At 37.9% G+C, this 24,192-nt stretch overlaps 1 protein-coding gene and 1 long non-coding RNA gene across 3 annotated transcripts; one reads left to right on the forward strand and one right to left on the reverse strand.

Annotated features, from left to right (window-relative positions):
- Positions 1 to 406: 406 nt before the first annotated feature.
- Positions 407 to 3,598, forward strand: LOC143848520 (cytochrome P450 71AU50-like). Its single transcript, XM_077357474.1, has 3 exons — positions 407 to 1,018; positions 1,772 to 2,131; positions 2,854 to 3,598. The coding sequence occupies exons 1-3, from the start codon at positions 497 to 499 to the stop codon at positions 3,475 to 3,477; spliced, it is 1,506 nt and encodes a 501-aa protein (XP_077213589.1). The 5' UTR covers positions 407 to 496; the 3' UTR covers positions 3,478 to 3,598.
- A 168-nt stretch (positions 3,599 to 3,766) lies between these two features.
- LOC143848521 (uncharacterized) lies at positions 3,767 to 22,532 on the reverse strand. Of its 2 annotated transcripts, none has more exons than XR_013235406.1 (2): positions 21,887 to 22,532; positions 3,767 to 4,143 (listed from the first exon to the last, which is right to left on the reverse strand). It is a non-coding gene; the product is annotated as an uncharacterized LOC143848521 (long non-coding RNA). The 2 variants fall into 2 exon arrangements; XR_013235405.1 differs by having other exon boundaries at positions 21,874 to 22,532.
- Positions 22,533 to 24,192: the final 1,660 nt, after the last annotated feature.

Below are 24,192 nucleotides of genomic sequence, written 5' to 3' on the forward strand. Positions count from 1 at the left end.
GTAATTCCCTCCACATATATATATATATATATATATATATATAGAGAGAGAGAGAGAGAGAGAGGATGTTGGCACTAGCATATTTTAATAATTGCACAACCTCGGCTTGCCGGCTTGCCTTGTCTGTTTTATTTGGCTTTGAGAGCATTTTGAAACCATAATAACTTTGACAGGCACTACCCTATTTTAATAACTGCACAAACTCAGCCTGTCTTGTCTTTCATATTTGGCTTTGAGAGCTTTTTGGAACCGTAACATTGACAGCTCTTTAAATAATAAAAGACAAGATTAGTTGGTGCAATTAATAAAACCTGGTAGTGTCAATATCACTATATCAGTAGCCATGTCAAAATCAAGCATGACTAGGTGGAAGGTGGAGAATACCCTTTAAATAGGCTTCTCCCTCTCTTCATTCCATATAAGAAGAGGAAGGAGGAAACAGAGAAGAAAAAAAATAGTCTGCGTGTAGAGTTTTTCTTTGCTTGGTTGTGAAACCATGGATACAATATTTCAGTGGCCCTCTCTTCTTCTCCTACCTTTAGGGCTCTTATCCTTTACCTATCTTCTTCGTGCCATTAGAAGGAGAGGAAAGACCCCTCTTCCTCTGGGTCCTCGAGGGATACCATTGTTAGGCAATCTACTAATGTTGGGTGACCTCCCTCATCGTAACCTTCAAAAGCTAGCCCAACAATATGGGCCCATCATGTACATGCAGTTTGGTTTCGTTCCAACCGTGGTGGTCTCGACCCCTAAAGCAGGCATACAATTTCTCAAGACTCATGACTCAGTCTTCGCGACTCGACCTATTACTGAGTTTGGGAAGTACCTCTTCTATGATCGGAAGGGACTCAGTTTCTCTGAGTTTGGCCCATATTGGAGAAATGCAAGGAAATTTTGTACACTTGAATTGCTTAGTAATACCAAAATTGAATCCTTCAAATCTATGCGAGGAGAAGAGTTGGGTCTCTTGGTCCAATCTCTCAAAGAAAAGCATGATATCGTTGACCTTACTGCCAAGGTATTGAGTAATGAGTTAATGAGTTTTAGCACTTAGCCCTTGTTTATTTTGGATTTTGATAATAGATTGTGAAATTAGAACTGATTATTGGGATCAAAATTAGAGGTTAATTTGAGTCCAATAATCTGTTACTCAGAATCGGTTCTAAAATTCCAAAACAAACAGAGCCTTAGGGCCTCTTTGGATTCCTCCTAAAGTTATTTGCATTTGATCTTAAATGGAAAATATGGTTACTTGCATCCAATGGTTCTGATAGTTTTAGATGAAATAGTTAGGCTAGTGATATTGGCACTATCATGTTTTGATAAATGTACAAACTCAGCTTATCTTATCTTTTTTTATTGTCTTCTGAGAGCTTTTTGGGGAACCCTAATAACCTTTGACAGCTGTTTAGCCACAATCATGTGTTTTACCAAACTTTTCTAGAAAAGTCCTGCAAACCAAACAGGGCCTAAAAGTTATTTGCATATATTCTTCTGTGCAAATGGTATAGTAAATGGCTTTCAAAGAGGCCCCCCCTTAATGTCTCATGTGCAAGATTAGTCTAAAATAACCTTATATGCAAACAAGAACCAAATTTCATGGCCCATAAACTAATACAAATGTAAGATTTAGGCCCCCTTTTTGTTTGAATTTTGAGAACCGATTGTAAGTACAAAACTGATTATCGGACTCAAATTTATCTTAGAGAGTCGTAATCTAATAATAATCAAGAGGGTCATCACAATATTTCCATGTTTCATTGTTTTTCAGGTGTCACAATTGATTGTTGACATGTCATGCCGAATGCTATTTGGGAGGAAGTACATGGACGAGACCATAGATAAGAGGGGTTTCAAAGCTGTGGTTGATGAAACAATGAATTTGGCTGGATCATTCAATGTGGCGGATTATATACCTTTTGTGAGTGGATTGGATCTTCAAGGATTGGAGACTAGAATGAAGAAACTTAGCAAGGTTTATGATAATTTCTTTGAGAAGATCATTGATGAACACATTAAGACTAAGGGGAATGGGCCTCCGAGGGACTTTGTTGATGCAATGCTAGCATTTATGGAGTCAAAGAACAGTGAATTTCAAGTGGATCGCAACGAAATCAAAGGGATCCTCCTGGTGAGGAAACATATAACAACTTCCTCTTCTTCTTTTTTTCCTCTAGTTATGATTTTTACATGGCAAATCATTACCATAGGATGATCCAAACCCTCTGATCTATAGAGGGACTGCACATTATGGAGACCTCTATGGAGAGGGCTAGAATCATGCTATGGAAATGATTTTTGGGGCACAACCTATTTGGGAAATGGGTTGTAGCCCAACAAATGAACGGTTCGGATCATCCCAAAAAGTTGGAAGTATAGTGCTTTTTAAAATATAGGTTACACCCTATAAAATCTCAGTAAGTGGGTGACTCCAAAATTGTAAAAAACATAAAGTGAGAAGTAGCGTGGGTATGAATGCCCTTAGCAGCTAAAAACACAAAAATAAAATAAAAAGGGTAATGATATTTACACCCACTTTTCTCGTCATTTTACTCCCTTTAATATCTCTTTTCCAAAAAAATGATTGCATATAATTAATATCATTTTCCACAGAATAAGAATATTAATAGGGAAGTGATATCAGCACAACCATGTTTTAATATTTGCACAAACCCAGCTTGTCTTTTATTTTTATTTACTTGGGAGTTGGGAGAGCTTTTTGGGAACTGTGATAACCTTTAACAGCTCTTTCAATAATAAAAGACAAGCTGCACTAGTGCAATTGTCAAAACATGGTCGTGCTGATATCATTGAGATTGACGAACTCAATTACTAGGGTTTCCTCCTTCGCAGGACATGCTCATTGGTGCTGTGAATACATCAGCAGCAACATCAGAGTGGGCCCTCTCTGAGCTCCTCCGAAACCCTAGCGTAATGCAAAAGCTCCAAAACGAGCTATCCAAAGTAGTGGGCATGGACCGGATGGTGGAAGAGTCCGACCTACCTAGCCTAGACTACTTGGACCTGGTCCTCAAAGAAAGCATGAGGTTGCACCCAGTGGCCCCACTACTCATCCCCCGTGAGGCGATGGAGGACATAACAATAGATGGGTACTTCATTCCTAGGAAGAGCAGAGTCATCATCAACGCGTGGGCCATATCGCAGGACCCCAATTCATGGCCTAACCCTGAAGAATTCAACCCTGAGAGGTTCAAAGGCAACAATGCCGACATGCGGGGGAGCGATTGCCTGTTCCTCTCGTTTGGTGCGGGCCGCCGGAGTTGCCCCGGCATCTCTTTGGGGCTGTTGGTCGTGCGGCTCATTGTGGCGCAGCTGGTACATTGCTTCAGATGGGAGCTTCCGGGTGGGGTCAAGCCAAGTGAGTTGGACATGATGGAGAGGTTCAGTTTGGTGGTTCCTAGGGCCAATTATCTTACGGCGATTCCATCTTATCGCCTAAGTAAGGATGTTTGGTAAAAGGTTTTCATACATGTGATCTTTGTTCTGCTAATTATGTTTATGAGTGTGGACGCTCTTTTTTTTTGTGGTTTGATTTGAATTATGGTTTATATAAATGTTAATTTAGTTTTTGCTTGTAGATATTGATGAGTGAAAAGTGTCATTCGAAATCGATCAGTCTAACTAATAACTATCTTAGCAAGGAAAATAAAAGAGAAACAACTACAATTGATAAGGGTGCCTACATGTGGCACGTGGCATGTCGCATGATGCACGGGTGCGAAGTTATTTCCTCTTGAAAAGAAACTGCCAGAAAATGCATATTATAAAATCAAGACAATTTGTGTTACAAGAGGTCCCATGATCTACAGTGATGGATAAAAAAGGGAGTCCAGATATTAGCATAATCATTACAGAAAATAACCCAACATTAGAAAAAAAAATGGAAAACCTTGATTCTAACTCTAACAATTTGTTCTCTCCTCTCTTGCCATCATCCAATTCTAACTACTGTCTGTGATTCCACGGCAATTCAGGATGATCGGGCACTCTCTGAGGGGCTATGGAGTGATTCTCTGCCACTTTGGAATCTACGAACCCTAGATCTTGGAACGATCGGCTCTGCGACCTCAATCACGGCATCAGGAGACAATTCTGAGACGGAAACTGGAGAAGAACTGTGGACTGAGAGAGAATCGAAAACAGTAACTGTGTGTTAGCCCTTTCTCTTAGGATTAATCACTGATTTATATTATACAATTACCATTAGAATTAGATTAGGAGACAAAATGCCTCTTTGAATACATCTAAAAGATATTTGCATATATGCAGATTCCTTTATGTAAATGGTTTTGAAATTAAATATGATTATTTTTTAAATAATCTCCTAGAAATTATATAGTTGGAGGCTTCCAAAGAGGGCTTAATGTACCACATGAAAGAAGATAATAATAAAATAAGGGAAATGATATTTACGCCCCTTTTATCACCAGGGACACCCATTTGCCAGTGTACTTTGCAATCAAAGCCACTGGATTTTTTGACATAAAGTACAACAACCCCCTTTTTGCCATTGATACACTGATGCTGGGTGTCCCTAGTGATCAAAAGGGGCGTAAATATCACTTCCCATAAAATAATCTTATTTGTAATTAGGAATTAATTTTAGTGGGCAGGAAAGAGGCACGTATTGTAGACACCCCATTTTGACCGTGCCCTTCACCTTCCAATTTTATGCAAAACCCCATCAAATGAATGAATTAGGGTCCCAAACTTCACCCTAAGTTAGGTTAGGGTCTCATCTAAGTCCCTGCAAAATTTTCGTCAGAATCCGAGCGCGTTTGCCTAGCGATTGAGCTGAGGCGGTGTCGTAGTGTAAACCAGAAAAGGGGGTGAATTTATCATGAAGGGGGGGCGAATTTATCCTGGAAAGGACGCGGCCTGGGGCAGAAAAGACACTATTTCTTCGTGCGCCCATCAACTTTTTACGCAACCGCCCGTTAATCAAAAATGGTAGTGCTAATATCGGTATACTCCCATTCTTATAAAAAGCAGAAAGCTCTCATTAAAGAAAGGGGGACAAAAAGAAAAAAAAGAGAAAAAAATTCGTTTGAGAGAGAGAGAGAGAGAGAGAGATTTTCCCCCAAATCCTAAACCCAATTTCTCTTTTCTGATCGAGATTTTCCTCTTCCGATCATCTTCTCCGGCGGATTCCGACCGGATTTTAATAACCTCTGGTAGCATGCTTACTTTTTTCTTTCTTTGATAGATTTTTCTGTTGATTTCTCTTTTCTTACAGCCATTAAATCTCATTTTTCAAGCATAAAACCCTAGGTTTAATCTTGTTTACTTAGAAAATCTTGTGTTAGAGGTTCTAATACTCAAATCCGAGCATCTCATTTTTGGATCTAGATTTTTCCTAATTTTCTAGAAAGAGAAGCTCTCGGTTTTCTAGAGAGAGAAACTAGATCTCATTTTTCATTTTTCCGATCGTTCTTCATTTTCTCCGGTCGAGCTCCGGTGAGATTCCGGCTAATATTCCGTTTGATCCTTTTTCTCCACTTGGATTTGTCTTTTTCTATTTCCTTTGAGCTCAAATCTCAAGCTTCTTCATCCAAACCCTAATTCCTTTGCTCTTTTCGTCGATCTTCTCTACAAGTTGATTCTCAGATCTTCTCTAGAAGCTGATTATTTGAGGTTAAATGCTTGATTCTATCTTGTTTTCCTCATCTGTAAACCCTAAATTCATGTCTCTAAGCTCTAGAACCGAATTCATAAGTGACAGCCCATAGATCTTAGGTTTAGCTTTAGCAATTTTATAGATCTGAAAAGGAGGAGCTGCAATTCCAATATAAGCTTTTGTCATTGGCAAGATCAGAGATCTCATTGTTGCTAAGAAGTGGATCGAGGAGCTCTAATTTTATCTGATCAAAACCCTTGCTGGAGAAACAAGATTTAATTTCTCTGATTTTGGAATTAAAAGAGCGAAGGTTGGAACAAAGGTGAGATTAGAAGTTCTACTTAAAAATCAGGTATTTTCTTTGTTTATCCTACTTTCTATTTATGTTATAGCTTTTTACTTTGAATATGCTTTCAATTCCTATGGTTTTAGTCCAAATTTAGTTAGTTGGTTTGGAGCTTTTATATTAATATCTTATATAGTGCTTTGGCTTAGGTTCTGATCTAATTTTTGATACAGATTTTTCTCTTGCATAATGATTTGGTATTTTCCCCTTGCTTTTTGGTTCAAATCAAATGAGAAAATTTCTCCTTTACATTTGAGAATGATGTTAGGATAATCCTATTTATCCGATGTATAAATTTGGTTTCATTTTTATTTTGTATCACTTAGTTTGAGTTTTCTTCAGTGATAGAGAAGACATTGTAGGATCTGTAGTGGTACTTGGAGAGTTTCTAAAGATGCTAAAACCTATCATGGCAAAGGCTCTTTTATATTTTTGTATAAGTGACTGAATTGGTTGAAATTTGTGTTGTATTTTATACATGCCCTGTATTTTAGCAACAAAAAGTTCTCTCTACATGATTAAGGCGCATGCATAGGGGTTCAAGTTAACTCCAAGGTGTAGTATGCTTAAGGTAATAACAACAGGGAGCCATTTTCAGACTATTCTTGGTTAAGTTTTCATCAGTTACACAACGCTTATCCGCGATTTGTTCATTCAGTGTCATAGCATGGGATGTGTTCTTATTATTTGATCTGTTGTGCTCAATGCCCCGACATCCTTTGGTTCATTACTCACCTCTGCCACGCAGTTCAGGTAATGTTCTACTTATCATTTGGTTTATGATTTGAGTGGGAAATATTTCATCTGTGGATAATCAATAGCAGCCCCCTCACCTTGATACGTGTAGCCCTCTTCTCACTTGGATTTTGGCAGCCCTATTCATTTTTCATTAGCATCATATTCTCTGGATATATACATCGATGGTTCAATGTGTAAGTGCATATGAATAGGTGTGTTTCAAGTCCATGGTTCAATCCCTGTTAGCACATTTCAATCTATGGTTTAGCACCCTATTTTATACACAATCCGGTCCATGTTGCTGCCCCAGGTTTGCACCCAATCCTGCCCCTGTTTTAGCATAGATGATGTCCATGTTGCTGCCCCAGGTTTGCACCCAATCCTGCCCCTGTTTTAGCATAGATGATGTCCATGTTGCTGCCCCAGGTTTGCACCCAATCCTGCCCCTGTTTTAGCATAGATTTTGTCCGTGTCACTGCCCTGTTTAGCACTTAAATTCAGCCCCTGAATCTGGCCCAGTTCTTCCACAGTGCAGTCCATGAATCAGCCCTCGTTAGCTCGATATTCCGCTCATATTTCTTTTAGCTCAGATTTAGATTTGAATTTTGTAAATGGATTTCATGGGTTATGAAAATTATGTTTGTGTCTGTGTGCAATTGATTACAAGGTAGCGGCATGTCCGTGTGTGCGTAAGAGTGTGTGAACTCTATGGATAGCAGTTTTAAGTGTTAGAAATTGGCATAGGACGGAATCCGGAAAATTTCTAACTTCTGTTGGTGGATGCTCTGCAGTGATGACTTCTCAAAGCAGATATCATGCTGCTGCTTAACTAGGGAAGTCATGTTTGAAAGATTATATTTTGGGTGAGGCGTTTCAGACTCTGCATTTGGAAATCAGTAAAAGTAGTTGAGCCTCTTTCCCTAGGCCAATAGCCTATATCTATCACCCTATCATGGGCTTAACCCAGAAAGTGAGTACTGGAGCTGCTATTTGATTGTAAGTTTACTAGTTATAGATTTATAGCTAGAGGAAGGAACCATTGCAAAGGCGATGAAGGCGCTAGCCCAAGCTCATCTTTAGGGGACTTGCTCAGTCCAAGTAGCACTCCCTTCCTTTGTATATAGGAGACTTGCCCAGTCTCATCAGAACCCTTGTTTACGTCATTTGTGTCTCAGAGACAAGCCTTGTCTCATATAGAGAGTTTCCCCTTTAAGAGGCTTACCTAGCCTCATGTTAGAGTGGCCTCCTCTTTTAGAGCGAGTCTTTAACTTGGTATTGTTATTAGAGAGTCTCTGACTCATTTGTACTCCCTCCCTAGTGTTTTTAGTTAGGAGTTTTTCCATTAGAGACTAACTCAGTCATATAGAGCCTTCCCTCCTTAGGATCTTAGATTGTTTTCTCTGTTCTTGGGGCACTAACTTTCTTGTTGTGGTTTGTCTCTTTGAGACGCTAGTTGCTTGTTCGGGGTTTCCCCTTTAGCTTTAGGGCTTTGGCCTAGTTTGTGGTTGTACTTGCGTATTCCCTTTAAGAGTGAAAACATTTAAACGTTCGAAACATTGGAAAAGCTTTAAAATCCAAAAACATTTGAAATATCTTAAAATTCAAAAACATATGAAAACTTTAAAAAATATCAAAAGCTTTAAATCATTTGGAGTGCTAAGTTTTTTAGTGGTAATTAGGAGAGTTCGTTTTCGAACTACGTTGGCTTGATCCTCTTCCATGAGGTATGTAGTGCAGCTTGGGATCCACATCCCAAGTCCAGCCAAACCTTTCAAAAATAAACATTTCAAACCTTCCAAAAATACAAAACTTCTTCAAAACCTTTTTTCAAAAAGATCTTCCCATAGAGTTAGGAGTCTGTCATAGCCGTTTGGGGTGTTTTAGAGTTAGGAGTCTGTTTTGTTTGTATTGATATGGTGTGTCCTGTCGTGTGAGTGTCCCTAGAGTTAGGAGGCCTCAAGTTGATCGGTTAGACATTTAGTCGAACTGATGGCTAGACTAGGAAGCATATAGTCAGCCCATGGTTTTCATTAGGTTGCACAGCCTAGTTATATATAGGATATAGGGCCCACCTGCATTAGCTTAAGGCTAATCAACTTGCATTAATTAGGGCATATAGAGAGTCCTAAAAATTACAATTCACATGAACTTAAGCAATCGTACAAAAAGCTTTAAAAATCAGCCGAGTCTAGGATAGCGGTTCTAGATGGTTAGGCATTTTAGTTTAGAATAGGTCATCGAACTACGTTGACTCCGATTCTTCCCGAGGCCGGGATACGTAGAGCAGCTGGGATGGACGGCCATCTTGGTTCGAGTCAAGTATTGCATTAGAGTTTTAGGATTTGTCTTGTCCAGTTATGTATAGAATTGATTTGTGTTTGTGTGTTTTGCTGTGTTTTCTTACTTTCATGTACAGACCTTATACCTTTAGCTGTAGCATGCATGTGTTTGTACACCAGAATTTAGACACCAATTAGGTATGACACTCATAACCTAGCTATTCTCAGGTGACACTTATTTCATTTCTTTTATGTGTGCTTATTATTCCTCCGAGACATGCATGATTAGATAGACGTCTTCTCGGAGATATGTGTTCCCATTTCACATGACTTTCGCCCAAAACTCTTCAAAATTAATAAGTAAATGGCATAAGAGACCAGGTGTTTGCACTTGGGCGGATGAGGTGCTCTTCGGACCTTCCAAATTCGTAACCAGGCACGAACATTTCTTTTATAATCTCTGGTTATCCGTTGCAACAGAGCATAGTATGGGATCTAGGGCCCACTTCCTTCGATGGCGACTCTTCTTTGTTTAAGGTACGCCTCGAATCTGGGCTAGTCTCCAAATCGAGAGGTATCTCACCTTTTATCGCCACTCATGCTGTGAGAGGCACTTCTTTTGAGAGTTCCTTGGTAGAGCTCTCCATTCACGTGGATGATCTGTAGAGAGATACTTCTCCGTAGGGGCTCGTCCCCCACCTCTCTCTCGGATCGGGGTCCACACGTATATACATATATCACTGTACTAAACATATAGTACAGTGAAATAAACAAGAGGGGGGTGAATTGATTTTAACACTTAATTAGCCCTTTTGAAAATTAATTATAAACCCTAATTTGAATTTTCTTCTCTTGATTGAATTTTTGGTTAGTGCAAGTAAGATTAAGAGACAAAGTGAAATTCTAAACCAAAAAGAATGAAAGTGCAAGATAATGGAAGAGACACACCGATGTATAGTGGTTCGGGCAAAGCCCTACTCCACTCTTCTTAAGATCGTCCTTAAGGATTTCCACTATGCGAGACCTCCACGATGCCCGGCTCCGACGCGGTTACACTTCCAAGGGATATTAAATGAGGATGCCCTTACACCTTTACAATGACTCTCCTTCTTTGCTGAGTTCTAAGCGGCTTCTCTCTAGGGAATTAAAATAGGATGCCCTTACACCTTTACAAGAAATGAAAGTTGAAAAGCTTAGCTTCTTCTTGAAAGCTTGATGCTCTTTGAAGTCCCTTGATTGCTCTTCAATGATGATTGCAAGTGAAAGCTCTAAACCCAAACTCAATAGATTTGCAAGTGCAAGGCAAGTTTGGAAAAATCAAAATCTTAAGCTTGAAAGGGTTGCAAGTTTGCTTGAATGCTTAAGAAGGTTTTTCAAATGATCAAGAGAGAGGAAATAATCATCTAGATGTTGTATAAATAGTCTCTCCTCAAAATATGACCGTTTGGGGGTGGAAATAACAAAAACCACAAATTAATTCAAATCCCAACGGCTCTTATTTGAGCTGTCGCAAGGTTCTCGGAGTTCCGAGAACCATTCTCGGAGTTCCGAGAAATTCTCGGAGTTTCGAGAAATATTCTCGGAGTTCCGAGAGAACGGCTAGAAAATGGAATTTTTCTACTGGACCATTTCTCGGAGTTCCGAGAAAATGGCCAGAAGCTACTGGACCATTTCTCGGAGTTCCGAGGGAACTCTCGGAGTTCCGAGCTCGGAGCTCCGAGAAAAATCTCGGAGTTCCGAGAAGCCTAAAAATCTGTATATTTTGAGATTTTATTTCTTGTTTGATTTTTGGCTTTTGGAACTCAACTCCTACGATAATTTTGGAATGTTTATGAGGGTCCCAACATGTTGGTCCACCACATAACCATTCACTAAACCTTTAAAGTTCTTTAAGTGTTTTTGAAAACTATTTTAAAAACACTTTGCCTTGACTTGGAAATCTAAAGAGACAGGATGTACAATGATACCTATGTAGCTTTTAACTTCTCTTTAGTCTTGGTCTTCCATCTTGTGTATGCTTGCTTGAGAGATGAGGTGAGCTTCACTTAGCTCCTTTGACTCTTGTATGGGATATCTCCAAGCATGACCATGTTGTGTGTTGGTTCCTTCAATGATCAATCCTATCTTAAACACAACACTTCAAAGCAAATTGATTAGTATTCAAAAACACAATCAATTATGTTTAGAATCATCAAAACAAGATAGGAGAGTAGACCTTTGGGCTTACAATCTCCCCCTTTTTTATGATGACAAACAAAATTGATTATGAGGTGTGTGTGGAGTGACATAGTAGGCAAGTGAATGCTAGAACTCCCCCTCAACATATGCACAAAAAAAATGATAGCAATTAAAAGCATATGGTGCATATAATCAATTGAATAGATAATCAATTTCAAACTTCTCCCCCTTTTGTCATCGACAGAAAAGGGTGTAAAAAATAAAGCAATTTAGGAGTAGATAAAGATTGAGTTAGGTACTCCCCCTAAATCAATGCTTATGGTATAAAAATATATAAAAATATATATAACCAAGTAATGCACATATACCTGTTCATGATCGAGATGTTGACATATATCAAAATGTTAGGTATTTTAATTAAAGTGAAAGTACCTCTCCAACTTAGAAAATTAAGAAGGCTAAGAGTACCAATTGAGTGATTTTTAAGATTAATATTTGACATCTCATTCATGCAGATACTACCAAACAAAGATGATATATATAAATACTATATAGATAAGCTGGTGAAAGGCACAAAGTATTTATTTGGCAATTTCTTTGACTTGATCCGCACTCCAAATGTTTAAGGCACTTCGGATATAACAAATTCTATCATCACTAAGGGGTTTTGTAAAGATATCCGCTAATTGATCTTCAGTGTTGATATATTTTAAGCAAATATCCCATTTTTGTGAGTGATCTCTAATGAAGTGGTGCCTAATCTCAATATGTTTTGTTCTTGAGTGTTGTATGGGGTTCTTTGTCAAGCTTATAGCACTAGTGTTGTCACATTGGATGGGAATATTTTCCATTTTAATTGCATAGTCCATCAATGTGCTTTTCATCCATAGGACTTGAGCACAGCAGGCTCCAACTGCCACATATTCTGCTTCTGTTGTGGACAGAGCTACTAAATTTTGCTTCTTGCTAAACCATGAAACAAGTGATTTACCCAAGAATTGACAAGTTCCACTAGTGCTTTTCCTATCTACTCTACATCCGGCGAAGTCTGCATCTGAATATCCGATGAGAGTAAAGGAAGATGATCTTTCATACCATAGTCCTAGACTTTGTGTTCCTCGTAACTACTTGAAGATCTTCTTGACTGCCGATAGGTGAGACTCCTTTGGATCCGATTGAAATCGAGCACAGAGACATACAGTAAACATAATGTCTGGTCTGCTGGCTGTCAAATAGAGTAAGCTACCTATCATACCCCTATACATCTTCTGATCCACAGATTTGCCAAATTCATCCTTTTCTAGCTTAGCAGTAGTACTCATGGGAATTCTTGATGTCTTACTGCTATCCATGCCATACTTCTTTAATAACTCCTTTGTATATTTTTCTTGATTTAAAAATATTCCATTTTTGTATTGTTTAATTTGGAGTCCTAAGAAATTGGTTAACTCACCCATCATGCTCATTTCAAATTCATTTTTCATTAAAGTTGCAAATTCATCACACAATTTTTGATTAGTTGAGCCACATAAGGTATCATCCACATATATCTGGACAAAGAGAATATCTTGATTTTCTCTTTTGATAAATAATGTTTTATCCACCTTTCCCATCTCAAATCCTTTTTCAACCAAGAAAGTGCAAAGCCTCTCATACCAAGCTCTAGGAGCTTGCTTTAACCCATACAAAGCTTTATCAAGCCTGAAGACATGATTTGGATGTTTGAAGTCTTCAAAACCTGGAGGTTGCTCAACATACACTTCCTCTTGGATATAGTCATTTAGGAAGACACTTTTGACATCCATTTGATATAATTTAAATCCTTTATGAGATGCATATGCCAAGAGTATCCTAATAGCCTCCATACGGGCAACAGGAGCAAATGTCTCATCATAGTCTATTCCCTCCTCCTGATTGTACCCTTGGGCTACAAGCCTAGCTTTATTTCTAGTGATAATTCCATTTTCATCCAATTTGTTTCTATACACCCATCTCGTGCCAATGACTGGATGATCACTAGGTCTAGGCACTAGCCTCCACACCTTGTTCCTTTCGAATTGACTTAGTTCTTCTTGCATAGCCATCAACCAATATTCATCCTTTTCGGCTTCCTTGATGGACTTAGGCTCTAATTCGGATAGGAACGCCAAGTTATTGCTCACACTACGATAGTATGATCTAGTTCTTACCGGCGATGTGGCATCACCTAAGATTTGGGATTCAGGATGATCTACCAATGTTCTCCTATCCCTAGGCAATGAGTCATCATTTTCATTTTCTACTTCCTCACTAGGTAATGTATGACTTGTAGATGCATGGGGAGGAGCACTTAATTTAGGTAAAAGATGGTCAATGGGTTCATCCTCATCATGTGGCATTTCTTGAGGTGTTGGCTCTCTCTCATCAAATGTCACGTGCATGGATTCTTCGACAACTAGGGTTCTTCTATTAAATACTCTATATGCCTTGCTATGTGAAGAGTACCCTAAGAATATTCCATCATCCGACTTCTTATCAAATTTGTGTAAATTATCTTTAATGTTTAAAATGAAACATTTACATCAAAACACTCTAAAATAGCTTATATTTGGTTTCAAGTTTTTCCAAAGCTCATAAAGTGTTTTCTTAGAAATTGGCCTTAAATATACCCTGTTTATGATATAGCAAGCGGTGCTAACCGCTTCCGCCCAAAAATATCTAGGGAGATCATTTTCATGCAACATAGTTCTAGCCATTTCTTGGAGAGTACGATTCTTTCTTTCTACAACTCCATTTTGTTGAGGTGTTCTAGGTGCGGAAAAATTATGTTTTATACCATGTTCATTACAGTAAGTGTCAAAATGTACATTTTCAAATTCCGTTCCATGATCACTTCTAATGTAAGAGATAGCAACACCTTTTTCATTTTGTATTTGATTGCACAATGTAAGGAAGTTTTCATAAGTTTCATCTTTGTGTGCTAGAAATATGACCCATGTAAATCGTGAGTAGTCATCCACAACTACAAACACGTACCTCTTTCCACCTAGGCTACTTGTCTTCATTGGTCCAAAAAGATCCATATGAAGTAGCTCCAAGGGGTAGGAAGTTGAAATCATATTTTTAGGTGCAAATGAGCTCTTCAATTGTTTTCCTAATTGACAAGTTCTACAAATGTGATCTTTGGTGTATTTGAACTTAGGCAATCCTCTAACAATTTCTTTTGAGGAGAGGGTCGAAATGAGTTTCATTCCGGCATGACCCAACCTCCTATGCCATAGCCAAGAATCCTCACTAATGGCATTAAGACAAGTCACATTTTGGAGTCTAAGATCATCTAGTCCAATTGTGTAAATGTTATTGTCTCTAGAACTTATGAATTTTACTTTTCCATCTATCTTATTTTTAACAATGCATTTATCGGGACTGAAGACTACTTCAAACCCATTATCACATAATTGACTAATGCTAATAAGATTATGGGACAAGCCATCAACAAATAGTACATCATGTATGGGAGAGGTAAAGTTACCTATGGTGCCTTCACCTTTGACTTTTCCTTTCTTATCATCTCCAAAGGTAACGTCTCCACCATCCTTGAGTGATAGGGATGCGAATTGAATAAGGTCTCCTGTCATGTGTCTAGAGCATCCACTATCAAGGTACCATGTGTTCTTCTTGTTATGGCTTTTAAGGCATACCTACATATGAATAGGCAAGTGAGATCCCTTAGGTACCCAAATCTTCCTAATCTTGCTATGTTCATTTATTTTCACTTTAGAGTTCAATTTGATTTTATCTTGTTTAGCATGCAAGCAAGAAACCTTGTAATGACCTTCTAGACCACAATAAAAACAAATCTTGGTACTACTAGAAGAAGCCTTTTCAAGTTTGTTTTTATAGTTAGATATTGTAGTATTCCATTTATGTCCAAGTCCACTTTTGTCACTTGACATTCTTTGTATATTAACAAGCTTATCCAATTTCAATGAACTATTTTCAAATTTTTCAAAAAGTTTCTTTAGTTCATCATATTCAAAAGATAGTTTACCATTTTCATGATGTAGCTTGTTGTTTTCATTAGAAAGTTTTTGTCGGTTTTCATTTAAGATTTTGATAGAAGCATTTAACTCATGAATTTCTACTTTGTATTTTTCATTTTTATCATCTAAAAATTCATGATCTTTCTTTAACCAACCAAATTCTTTTGTCATGTTAGCAAGAGAATTTTCAAGTGATGCAATTTTATCGAATTGAATTTCAAGTTCATCATTTGCATTTTGTAAGGAATCTAGAACTTCTTTTAAGACAATGACATCATTTAAAGTGTTTACCTCGTTATTGTCGTTTGTTGAGGCCATGAAGCACACGTTCCTTGCTATCAAGCAATCTTCGCCATCATTTTGTTCGCCTTCGCTTTCAATTTCCTCATCCCAAGTGGCGGTCATTCCTTTATTGCCTTCTCTTCTCTTGAAGCGGTTGGTTGAAGAAGGCTCATTGTTGAGTGGACAATCCGGGCGAATGTGTCCAAGCTTCTTGCAACCGTAGCATCGGGGTTGAGAAGATCCATCACCAAGTTCTTCTTTCTTCTTGAATGGAGGATTTGTCCTTCTATTTCTCATGCCTCCCATATTCCTTTGCAAGAATTTGATCCTTCTTGTTAAGAGGGCAACTTCATCTTCCATGTCTTCCTTTGTATCTTCATTTTCACCTGCATTACAAGCAAAAGAAACTCCTTTTCCTTTTTCAATTTTAGTTTCAATTTCGGGTGCTTTTGTTTTGAAAATCATCTCATGGGTGATCAAGGACCATATTAGTTCATCTAGGTTTAATGTATTCATGTCTTTGGCTTCCGTGATTGTGGAGGTTTTGGATTTCCATGACAAAGGTAGGGACCTAAGGATTTTGGTCACTAAATCTCTATTAGAAAATTGTTTTCCAAGACCTCTTAGTCCATTTACAAGGTTGGTGAATCTAGTGTGCATGTCGGCAATTGTTTCATCGGGTGTCATTTGAAAGAGTTCATATTGCCGAAAAAGATGATTCATTTTAGATTCTTTGACTTGATTGGTTCCTTCATGGGTGACCTCTAAGGTATCCCAAATTTTCTTAGCCGAATTCAAATTTGATACTCTATTGAATTCTAAGGGAATTCATAGCTTTGGCATTATAATTTGAAGCTTGTTGTTCGGCTTCGGTCCAATCATATAGATTTCTTGTGGGTAATGTGTATTCATTATTAATTGCTCTCCACATTTGATAATCTTGGGTTAAAAAGATTTTCATTTTAGTTTTCCAAAAACCATAGTTTGTTCCATCAAAATAGGGTGGCCTAGTGTTTGAGTAACCTTCATGGTGTTGAGGATGGTTTGCCATTTTATTTTATTTTTTGAATCTTTACTCTAGACCGGTTAGGGTTTTAAAAAATTAGAGACGAGGCTCTGATACCAATTGAAATAAACAAGAGGGGGGTGAATTGATTTTAACACTTAATTAGCCCTTTTGAAAATTAATTATAAACCCTAATTTGAATTTTCTTCTCTTGATTGAATTTTTGGTTAGTGCAAGTAAGATTAAGAGACAAAGTGAAATGTTAAACCAAAAAGAATGAAAGTGCAAGATAATGAAAGAGACACACCGATGTATAGTGGTTCGGGCAAAGCCCTACTCCACTCTTCTTAAGATCGTCCTTAAGGATTTCCACTATGCGAGACCTCCACGATGCCCGGCTCCGAGGCGGTTACACTTCCAAGGGATATTAAATGAGGATGCCCTTACACCTTTACAATGACTCTCCTTCTTCGCCGAGTTCTAAGCGGCTTCTCTCTAGGGAATTAAAATAGGATGCCCTTACACCTTTACAAGAAATGAAAGTTGAAAAGCTTAGCTTCTTCTTGAAAGCTTGATGCTCTTTGAAGTCCCTTGATTGCTCTTCAATGATGATTGCAAGTGAAAGCTCTAAACCCAAACTCAATAGATTTGCAAGTGCAGGCAAGTTTGGAAAAATCAAAATCTTAAGCTTGAAAGGGTTGCAAGTTTGCTCGAATGCTTAAGAATGTTTTTCAAATGATCAAGAGAGAGGAAATAATCCTCTAGATGTTGTATAAATAGTCTCTCCTCAAAATATGACCGTTTGGGGGTGGAAATAACAAAAACCACAAATTAATTCAAATCCCAACGGCTCTTTTTGAGATGTCGCAAGGTTCTCGGAGCTCCGAGAAATTCTCGGAGTTCCGAGAGAACGGCCAGAAAATGGAATTTTTCTACTGGACCATTTCTTGGAGTTCCGAGAAAATGGCCAGAAGCTACTGGACCATTTCTCGGAGTTCCGAGAAGCCTAAAAATCTGTATATTTTGAGATTTTATTTCTTGTTTGATTTTTGGCTTTTGGAACTCAACTCCTACGATAATTTTGAAATGTTTATGAGGGTCCCAACATGTTGGTCCACCACATAACCATTCACTAAACCTTTAAAGTTCCTTAAGTGTTTTTGAAAACTATTTTTAAAACACTTTGCCTTGACTTGGAAATCTAAAGAGACAGGATGTACAATGATACCTATGTAGCTTTTAACTTCTCTTTAGTCTTGGTCTTCCATCTTGTGTATGCTTGCTTGAGAGATGAGGTGAGCTTCACTTAGCTCCTTAGACTCTTGTATGGGATATCTCCAAGCATGACCATGTTGTGTGTTGGTTTCTTCAATGATCAATCCTATCTTAAACACAACACTTCAAAGCAAATTGATTAGTATTCAAAAACACAATCAATTATGTTTAGAATCATCAAAACAAGATAGGAGAGTAGACCCTTGGGCTTACATACAGTGATATATGTTTCTAAATCAGAAGCCTTTGTTTCTCTTTCAGCAACAATCTTTTCAACCTTTTCGAAAATGGGTTACTTGCAAATGCAAACACACCCCACCAAAAAATATACACGATCATCATTACATTATAGGCACTCAACAAAGAAAACCCAATTAAAATCAGCTTCCAAATCAACATAAAAAGGATCAAATAATAAATAAACTATTACAATTCTCAATTAGTTAAGTAACCAAAGCTTGCTATATGTAACAACTTCTAGAAAGGGTGAAGGGTCTGTTCGTCGGATTTTGAAAAGATGGAGCGGTTTTGGGCTCTTTTCTTTTTGAATTTTGAGAACAAAGTGCCTAGGACTCAAATCGGGTTTGGACCGTCTAGTTTACTCCCATATGGTTCTCAAAATCCAAAATGAACATGGCTTGCTTGTTCTACTCCCAATGAGTTTAGAGAGCAAATGAGTGATATGGGTTGAGAATGAGAGAGAGAGTGAGAGCATACCTTTGGGCCTTTGGCAACTTGCGCAAAAAGGGATAAAAATGTTGAGATGGATAAGAGAGAGACCTAAATTATAAAAAAAATGCAATTTAAAAACCTTAAATTTAAATTATGAGATTAATTTAACCTGCTAATCGGGATGAAGCCGAAAGGCAAGGTACAATATATAGAGAGGGAGTTAAAAGGGGGAGGGGAATCATTGAATCCTAATCTTTAGACATAAATTAATAGATTAATTAGCATGTAAAACCGTTTATTAACTATCATGTAAAGGGATTCTATGGTGTAAACCGGTTGCTATAGTGTAAAACGGTTGTGGACCCCGATCCGAGATAGAGGCGAGCGAGGGAACGGGTCTCTAGCACCCCCTGGATCATCCACGTGTGAAGGAGAGCTCTGCCAAGGAACTCTTAAAACGGATGCCACCCTCATAGCATAGCACGAGTGGCGATATAAAAAGAAAGAGATATGTCTCGATCCGGAGCCAAGGCTCGAATCGAAGACATACCTAAAATAAACTCAGAGTCGCCATCCATGGATATGCCATGGAACCCCAAAATCAAATCCTCTGTGCAATGGATAACCAGAAATATATATGGGTTCGTGCCTGGTTACGAATGGAGAAGGTTTGAGAGCACCTCCAATTCGTCCGAATGCAAGCACTTGGTCTCTTATGCCATTTATTATTAACTCCAAAGAAGTTTGGGTTAAAATCATGTGAAATGGGAACAATCCTCAGGAGTCGTCTACCTAAGCATGCATTTCCTGAGGATAAAGTAATAAGCACACATAAAATAAAATGAAAGATGTGTCATCTAAGCATAGCTAGGTTATGAGTGACATGCCTAATGGGTGTCTAAGTTCTGATGTGCAAACACATGCAAGCTATAGCTAAAGGTATAGGATCAGTACGAGAAAGTAAGAAAACATATCAAAACATATAATAACAACACGATAAATCCTAAAACTCTAAAACATTTGCCCGAATCTTCGGATGGTCTGGTATTCATCCAAAGAAGCATACGTATCCCCGCCTCCATGAGAATCAAGGCAACGTAGTTCTTCACGCCTATTCTAAGCTAGGATGCCTAAGACACCTAGACCTCTATCCTAGACTCGATCTAAAAGACCGGACTAGTTATTAAAATTTCTTGTTCGATTATTTAAATTCCCGTGAATGGTGGATTTTAGGACACCCTATATGCCCTAACTAAATGCAGATTAGCCCTAAGCTAATGCAGGTGATTCCTACAACCTATGTGTAACTAGGCTGTATTTCCTAAGAAAAAGCAAGGGTGGACTAGCGTATCCTACTCTAGTCATCACTTGGCGATGTGGATCGCCGACTGACCGGACGGATGCGCTCCTATAACTCTAGGACAAACCCCTAACTCTAAAACAAGCACACAACAAACAATCAAACAAACGACCTATCAAAAGAAAAGCCTAACTCTAAAACTCTTTATCTAGGAGAAACTCTTAACTCTAGAGGAAGATCTTTTGAAAATGAGGTTTTAAAGGTTTGCTTATTCAAAAAGATTTAAAATGTTATTTATAAAAGTTTGGCTGGACTTGGGATATAGATCCCAAGCTGCACTACGTACCTCGTGGAAGAGGATCAAGCCAACGTAGTTCGAATGGCGAACTCTCCTAATTAAAACCTAACAATCCAAAAGATTTAAGGTTTTTAATGTTTTTCAAATGTTTTTGATATTTTTAAAGTTTTCAATATTTTTGGATTTTAAAACTAACTTTTTCCAATGTTTTTGAAGTTTAAAGAGTTTTCATCCTTTTGGTCAAAGACCTAAGGGAATACACAGAGCAACACCCTAGGGCCAAACCCTAGGGTCAAAATAGGAGAAACTCCTAAACCAGGTAAACTAAAGTCAAAGATGAGGAAATGATCTAAGATCACAAATAAGAAAAAAAAACTCTAATGAGATTGTGCTAGTCTATAACAAAGAAGAACGACAACAATATTAAAGAGAAAATTCTAACTAAAAACACTGCCAAAAACGAAGGTAAATGAGCCAAAGACTCTCGAATAACACTCCTAAAAGGACAAATGAGTCAAGGACTCTCTAATAATACTACCAAAAGATGAATGAGTCAAAGACTCTCTAATAACATTGCTAAAGGACGAATGAGTCAAAGAATCCCTAATAAAGACAAATGAGTCAAAGACTCTCTAATAATACCAACTAAGAGACGAATGAGTCAAAGACTCTCTAATAATACCAACTGAGAAAATGAGTGAGTCAAAGACTCTCTAATAATATCAACTAAGAGACGAAAGCGTAAACAACTCTCTAATAATACCGACTAAGAGACGAAAGCGTCAAAGACGAATGAGTCAGAGACTCTCTAATAATACCGACTAAGAGACAAAAGCAGACTCTCTAAAGGGAGAGGCTCTAAGCAACGAGGCTTGTCCCCAGAGGAGAGCTGCCTAACGAGACAAAGCATGTCTTCTAAGCAAAGGAGGGGAGCGCTACTCGGACCGGAGAGGTCCCCTAAGGATGGGCTGCTACGGACACCATAATGTCTTATCATATATATATTTTTTTTATAATAGTAAAACAACCATGAAAATAAACAGCATGTCATGAACTTAGCTCCAAAACCTTTGCAAAATTAACACAAGAAATTTTTGTAGCCGCCCATAAAACAGAAATTGCAAATCGAACTGATGCAGAAAACTAATGCTATCATACTCATTCATGAAAAATTTTAAACTATGATGATGACCTACTCGGATAACAAAGAAACCATATCCTTATATAGCAGATTCACCTTGACCTGCTCTATTTTTTTCTTGAAAAACATTACGGCACCAAAATCCAAGATAAAAGGAGCTTAAACCAGCAAAGCAATTCAAACAAGAAATCACATCTTATTATCATAACATTTGAGATTAAGTATAGATGCATATGATCACAACTCACATGGGGATTATGGATAGCATCTCAATAATCGATTAACGAGCAATTAAGACTAAGGGAACAATAATAAAAGGAATGAGCAATATAACATTCAAGCTCTTTAGCTACAAAAGTGATCTAAACATTTTGGAAATTTTGCCACTGGATTTAGATATAGAAGGCAAAATGGAATGAACTTGCAACAGTTTTATGTCCGCACAACATTTATATCATCAACATAACCAAACACGGATTTCTATTAACCTCCAGATGCCAAGAAAGATGACGAAATCGATTAATTGAAAAGGAAACCATTGGATCAAAATAGGAATAAAGCAAGGACCAAAAGAAGAATTGCAGATCTATAAATTCCACATCGATTTGAAACCAGAATCAAAGCGTTAATCACGCACAAAGCATGTCAACAAAATCATCAACATGAATTTATAACAAGAAGATTAAAAGCAATTTTACCTCCGTGATTTACCTTTTCCCTTCGATTTCTAGCTTCCAGATTTATAATAAATTCCGACAAGATCGCCAAACTCCGGTCAGATCTGAGCTCTGGCGAGCTTAGCCGGATTTTGATCAGAAATATGATCAGAGAAGAAACAAAACGAAGTAGGGTTTGAAATTGGGGCTCTTCTCTCTCTCTCTCTCTCTCTCTCTCTCTCTCTCTCTCTCTCTCTCTCTGTGTGTGTGTGTATTTCTCCTCTTTTCTCAGATCTGAGATCTCAGATCTGAGATTTCTCTGTATTTCAGATCTAAAAACAAAATCAGATCTGAAAACCTACATGAAAATAAATAAAGGTTTTAATGGAGAAGGAATGGTGGATATGGTTGTAAAGCAGAGGGCGATTGAGATGGTAGTAATAGGGGTGATTGACGAAGAAAATGATCGGATTTGGTTCGGGTTGGCCGGAGATAGGCCGGAGAAGAAGGGCAGAGAATATGGGTTTTCTGGTTCGGGGTGGGTTTGATGGATGTGGTGATCGGAGGTGGTTGGGCAGTGATGGGGACAGTAATGGCCTCTCCTCCCCCTCTATGTCTTCTCCAAAATTGAAGAGAAAACCTCTCTTCCTGCAACTCTCTCGTTCTCCCTCTGCTCTCTTTCTCGAACGAAAAAATGAGAATCCTCCCTTTCTCTGTTCTTCATTTTTTTTTATATTAAAAATCTGGATGCTGATATCCGCACTACCCATTCGATGGGCGCACAAATGTTGATGGGCGTGCGAATCAAGCGCGGCCCGGACGGGATCATGTACCCCCCTTTTACATATAACTGATATATTTACCTCTTTTTTCCATTGGACAACCCTCTTTTCAGATGAATTCACTCCCCTTTTTGGTCTGCATTGCGCTCACTCTCCTGGCTCGTTCACTGAGCAAACGCGCTCGGATCTTGGCAAAATTTTATGGAGACCTACAGGGGACCTTAAGCTATGCTGGGGTTAAATTTGGGACACCCATTCACTCTTTGGACGGGGCTTCGCACAAATACAGCGAACTTGGGTCCGGTCAAAATGAGGTGTCTACAACGGTATATTAAGCATCGTGTAAAACGGGATGCAGTGAATCTGCAAGAAGATATTAATGCTGATTTTAAGGGATATTCTTTAAATACGAAAGGAAGTAATAACGTGGTGGGATACGAAAAGTCAGGAGAGACGTGGGGTGTATCTGCTAATTTAAAGGGGTGTTACTGCCCATTTAATTTAATCGATACGTAGAAGAAAGAGAAAGAAACGTATTTTTTTATTAAAGTTTTGAAGATTTAATAGCTTCCTTATTGGAGATTTATTTGGTGAGAGAGATTTATGAGAGGGAAAGAGATATTATAGGAGATTTAATAGCTTTAAAATAGCTATATGCAGGAGATTTAATAGCTTCCTTATTGGAGATTTATTTGGTGAGAGAGATTTATGAGAGGGAAAGAGATATTATAGGAGATTTAATAGCTTTAAAATAGCTATACGCTGAACTTGGGAGTATAGTAGGGTGCCACGTGGCACAACCACAGCTTAGAGGATTCTGCTTTACTTTTATATATATATATATATATATATATATGATGGGTGGCTCTCAAGTTGTTTGTGGGTACAAATGTACAATCAAATTAGGAAACTGATATTTTGAACGGTTTTAAAAACATTGTGACTAATCTCTATTAATTTTCTAGATTAACATGGAGAAATAGAAGGGGAAAAATGTAGTCCTCATATAAGAGGAGACAAGCACTGGATTTGCCTGGAATTACCTCATAGAGTGAAGAGTAGTGGCAAGTAGTGTTTGGTTGTGCTAGAGAGTACGTAATGGAATAAGTACGGGGTGTCATTACCAATATAGGTAGAGGAGAGAGGGGGATGGGAAGAGAGAAAGAAAAAAAACACTATTCCCATGAATTTTATAATCTGGATTGTAAAATCCTGAATTTACAACCTGAAACCTGGTTTTTACAACCCTATATTGAAAAGCGTTGTTTTAGCTTATAAAATCCAGAATTTTGCAAACTTGAATTATAAAATCCATGTATCCAAATGGCACCAGAGTGTTTTGAACTATTTTACCATGAGGCTTGTCTATTGTAAATTTTAGATTAAAGAGTAAAATTGAAATTTACGGCAAAAGCAAATATGTTGGAAATTTTAAATCAAAATCAATGTTTATTGTTTTATGAAAAGACTTTGTGATATTCTAGGATAGTTATAGTGTGTTGAAAATGCAACAGTACCCTTGTATGTTTTCTAGAGCTCTTAATGTCTAAGCTTGAATTTAGAAGAGTCAATGAAGAGT

This window comes from Tasmannia lanceolata, unplaced genomic scaffold, assembly GCF_043159265.1.
Source record: "Tasmannia lanceolata isolate RefF3 unplaced genomic scaffold, GAP_Taslan_0.1 ptg000016l, whole genome shotgun sequence".
Taxonomy (NCBI): Eukaryota; Viridiplantae; Streptophyta; class Magnoliopsida; order Canellales; family Winteraceae; genus Tasmannia; species Tasmannia lanceolata.